This window comes from Triticum aestivum, chromosome 2D (assembly GCF_018294505.1).
Source record: "Triticum aestivum cultivar Chinese Spring chromosome 2D, IWGSC CS RefSeq v2.1, whole genome shotgun sequence".
In the NCBI taxonomy this organism is placed as follows: domain Eukaryota; kingdom Viridiplantae; phylum Streptophyta; class Magnoliopsida; order Poales; family Poaceae; genus Triticum; species Triticum aestivum.
The window spans coordinates 655,775,202-655,779,477 of record NC_057799.1 but is presented as its reverse complement, the minus strand read 5'-3'; the positions used below and the strand labels follow the sequence as shown (position 1 = coordinate 655,779,477).

At 47.3% G+C, this 4,276-nt stretch overlaps 1 protein-coding gene across 1 annotated transcript; it reads left to right on the top strand.

Moving 5' to 3' along the window:
* The first annotated feature begins 1,279 nt into the window (after positions 1-1,279).
* Positions 1,280-2,818, top strand: LOC123050876 (NAC domain-containing protein 71-like). The gene is made up of 3 exons (XM_044473599.1): positions 1,280-1,526; positions 1,635-1,912; positions 2,004-2,818. Exons 1-3 carry the CDS (start codon positions 1,331-1,333, stop codon positions 2,610-2,612), a joined length of 1,083 nt encoding a protein of 360 aa, XP_044329534.1. The 5' UTR covers positions 1,280-1,330; the 3' UTR covers positions 2,613-2,818.
* The last annotated feature ends 1,458 nt before the right edge of the window (positions 2,819-4,276 follow it).

Below are 4,276 nucleotides of genomic sequence, written 5' to 3'. Positions count from 1 at the left end.
GATCTCGAATTAGCCCAATTTACACCTGTTCCGTACAGAAAATCACTGCACTATGCACACGGACTTGATTTCCATTTTCTTTTTGCTAGTAGAGATTAAGTTGATTTTTCTTTTCCAAGTGAAGTAGTATATGTCAATTGACTTATGTTTCGTGTGTATGCACGTGCATGAGACAGTGATGGTTCCATGGCCTCGCCAAGATTGATGAGGAATCGTTTGAAAAGGAAAAGCCAAAGGGACGTTAGGATTTCTCTAATAGTAGGAATTAATGAGGGGTTATGTGTAAAAGTGAGTTAAGTGGCATATCTCATGTTTCGGCTCTGCCCTTCGTTCTTTATCGGGTGACCCTTACCCTTGGTCTTCAGATTTTCACCAAACCGACATCTTTACTGGATACATTGTCCCTAATAGCAGTGCCGGAGCGTGAAGAAAAATAAAGGGGGGGGGGGGGGGGGGGTAGGCAAACGAGATCACATATAAGATATAGCCACTGAGATTAGCGAAGCCGGGGGATTAGAAGAGAGATTAGCAGCGGCACTATGCATAATTTCTCACTGAGGGGGTGGGGGCACGGCCCAGGATGGTCATGCCGACGCCCGCCAGTGCCTAATAAGGTTTAAATTGCCATTTTGATATATGTATAATACTCCCTCCGTTCCAAAATATTTATCTTATACAGAGAGTCGGTATATTTTAGATTGTAGATTTACTCATTTTGTTTCGTATGTAGTCACTTGTTAAAATTTCTAGAAAGACAAATATTTAGGAACGGAGGGAGATGGACAGTTATTCCGTGAATTATATGGTGTGCTGTCGAACCAAAGCTTGATTCCGGTAATTAAAAGAGAAGTACCGGAGTTAAATATACACATGCTCCAGAAGCTTCCGTTGGTCGCTACACAGGTCCTGCAAGCAAGCAGAGGTTTAGAACGTGGCTGCCTAGCTGGATCTGGGAAGACATCGACGGTGTCGTTACGAGCAGCACCGGAGCTACATCCAGCCTTCCAATTTGTGATCGGATGGCTGCGCTAGGTCACGACGGAAGCCACAACCACACCTTCGTTGGCGAACACGTAGACATAAAAATCATGAGTGGGTGGTATGATTCTTGGGCGTTGCTTGGCATGAGCATCTCCTCGATAAGCGGCCGAGTTGTACCTTTGTCAGTCAGCTGTATATATATATATATATCCATCTCTCTGTGTGTGCAACTGCAACTACACACTACAGAGCCATTACCATTTCCATTCCATCACAAATTTCCTTCTCGCAGTCAGTCGTCACAAGGCCGACCGGCGTACGGATCGATCGCCCGAGGAGACAGGCAGCCATGGCGTGCGTGACAGTTCCGGCGGCCACGGCGGAGATGGAGCGCGCCTTTGCTCTACCCCCGGGGTATCGGTTCCACCCCACGGACCATGAGCTGGTGAATTGGTTCCTCAAGCGCAAGCTCCTCGGCCTCCCCATCGACCTCGACTTCATCCCGGTGGTGGACGTCTACAGGTTCGAGCCGGACCAACTACCAGGTACGTAGTATAATTCTACTCTCTCCGGTGGTCACCTGTTTCGATAAGTCAAGTAGTATATGTCAACTGACTTATGTTTCGTGTCCTTTCAACTGCATACGCGCACAGACAAATCATTCTCACCGAGCACAGGCGACCCAGGGGCTAAAGTTGAGTGGTACTTTTTTGCGCCGAGGGTTCGAAAGTACCCAACCGGCCTTCGCATGGAGCGGGCGACGCTAAAAGGGTTTTGGAAGTCTACGGGGAAGGACCGTCCAGTCATCCACAACGGCATCGTAGTCGGCATGAAGAAGACGCTTGTGTTTCATATCGGCAAAGCACCTAGGGGCACACGGACCAACTGGGTCATGCACGAGTACCGCCTCCATCCCGATCACCGTATCCATGTATCTTTCTTTCTTACTCTTTTTTCATAGTAAAATTGTAATTGACCTCCAGAACTCACCTACACCTGAATGGTTGATCTGATCTGGTTAGGACACCTACGTGCTATGTCGGATCTTCAACAAGAACACCATGACCCAATCACCAGACCTGCTCAGTGGCGTCGACATGGATGAGGAAGGGATGCATTTGGTGGCCAACAACGCCGACATGGACAACGAAGGGTTCCAGCCGATGTCCGGCGGTGCCAATGCCAGCAAGGAAGCAATCCACCCCGTGTTCCACAACGCCAACACGGACAAGGAAGGGATCAATCCTGTGTCAGGTAACATCGTCGGGGACATGGAAGGGATCTATCCCATGCCAGGCGACATCTTTGCGGACATGGCAGGGGTACATCCCATGTTCGGCGGCGCCGTCCCACACAACGAAGAGACCGATCCAATGTCAGATAGCGTCGTCAGGGACATGGAAGGGATCCATCCTATGTCAGATAGCTTCATCCCGGACATGGAAGGGATACATCCCGTGTTCGGCGGCGCCGTCCCACACAACGAAGAGACCGATCCCATGTCAGCAGGTGTTTACACGGATGTGGATTTTTCCTGGATGCAGCTTGTGCCTGACGACATTTGCTGCCCCAACATTGAACTAGATAAGGATGACTCCTGTACGCAGCTCATCAACGACTACATGTGGTAACCGTTGCCGGCCGACAAGAACATTAGAGAAGTAAAAGAAAAATCCAGAAGCCGAATCCATTTTGACTCTTTGTATATGCTCCCACGAAGCATTGTACCGTGGATAAGTTGGATTGTGGTCCTTTAGCCATGTGTAATTGTATTTGCTTTTATTTTTGTTAAAGGGGGGCTCAACAGTGTGTCAAACTCGAATGTATGTTTTTTTGTGTGTGTGGGAATGCTATGTTGTTCTAGTGATATGGCTTTGGGTCCTCGTGGAAAAAAACTTTACCAACTTTGTGTGTGTAGTGTAAAATTACTTTGTATGTTCATTAATAAGATGGATTGTTCATCCGCTGAAGCACATCGTAGCTTGTGGTGGAATTCTAGGTGCAATGAATCCGTGTGCATGTTGTGGACGAGAGCCGCGCGATGCTCCATTCACTCGGTTTTTTTAGCATCTGCTCCATTCACTCGTGTGTGGAATGAAATGAATGGGATGATGTTGTTGTGCATGTCGGTGGGTAGTCGTGCTGGCCCAACAAGATGTCTATAGTCTATTTTGTGCGCCTTGGCTGACTAGTCAAGCAGTTTCATTTATCTCTTCTTGGCCCACTTGCTTCTCTGTATGAAATAAGCGAAGCACTTGTAATAGAACTACTATAATTATTTTCGTGGCTTAGTTAAAATGCTTATTCCAAAATAATTGGGACCGTCTTCTAAAATAGTTGAAATCTTTACATTACATTGGACAAAAAATAAATGAAATATGTATTATTTGTTGTATGTAAATAAATATACTGTATAATAAAATAACACCTCTATGGAGAACACCATCTCACTATACCCGATTGTGTCCTGCCTAGCTTTCTGTCTAGATCATGCATACTTGCACACCACTCCACCTATTGAAAGCTAGCATTCTATATTTTCTTGTGAGATATTAATTCATTGATGTATTTCATACTCCCTCCATTCCATAATATAGTGTGCCCGCGCTTTTTGAGATTTAAATTTGACCATAAATTTAAGCAATAATGTGGGCAACTGCGGCGGGAGCAAAAATTATACCATTGTAAACTTCTTTCGAATACGAATGAAATGATATAATTTATTTTGTACGAGTTTAAATTATTCAAGAAATACAAGCACTACAAACCCAGTAAAATAATGAAATACACGCCGGGGGTATGGATACTTGATGAGTTGGCGCAGCTTGATTGGCGCGTCTACAGAAAGAAATTCGCTGGGAAAACTCGTTTGGCCAAGCAGTGAAGCAAGCATACTGACTTTGCATTCCTCCTTTCCTGTAAGAAGAAGACCAACGTGGGAGTCTAGAGCAGAACCCGTTTTTTAGCTAATCCCTCGGCCGGTGGTACAAGCTAGCAAGATCGATGCCGCGCGTGTGGGTGGGCGAAGCACGGTGAGGCGGGAAGCGGACGGCATGTTTGCAGGCGCACAAGACATGATGATGCCGAGCGGCTGCACCAAGGGCGGGCGAGCGTACGTACCTGGTCAGCGACTACTCCGGCCGGCCGGCGCGTGGTGCCCAGCGTGGTCGAGGAGGACGACCGAGAAGAGCCCAAGTCTTGGCGCTGTCGAGGAGGACGTACGTGATGGTGATGTCCCGGTGAACCATCCATCCATCTCCTCGGCCAGGCCCTGCTTGGACTTGGAGGCTGGGAT

Bases quoted from the DNA above. Each gene is read 5' to 3' on its own strand.
- LOC123050876 (XM_044473599.1), top strand. From the start codon at position 1,331: ATGGCGTGCGTGACAGTTCCGGCGGCCACGGCGGAGATGGAGCGCGCC. The intron at 1,527-1,634 runs GTACGTAGTATA...ATACGCGCACAG, and splicing joins CGAGCCGGACCAACTACCAG to ACAAATCATTCTCACCGAGC. The intron at 1,913-2,003 runs GTATCTTTCTTT...TGATCTGGTTAG, and splicing joins ATCCCGATCACCGTATCCAT to GACACCTACGTGCTATGTCG.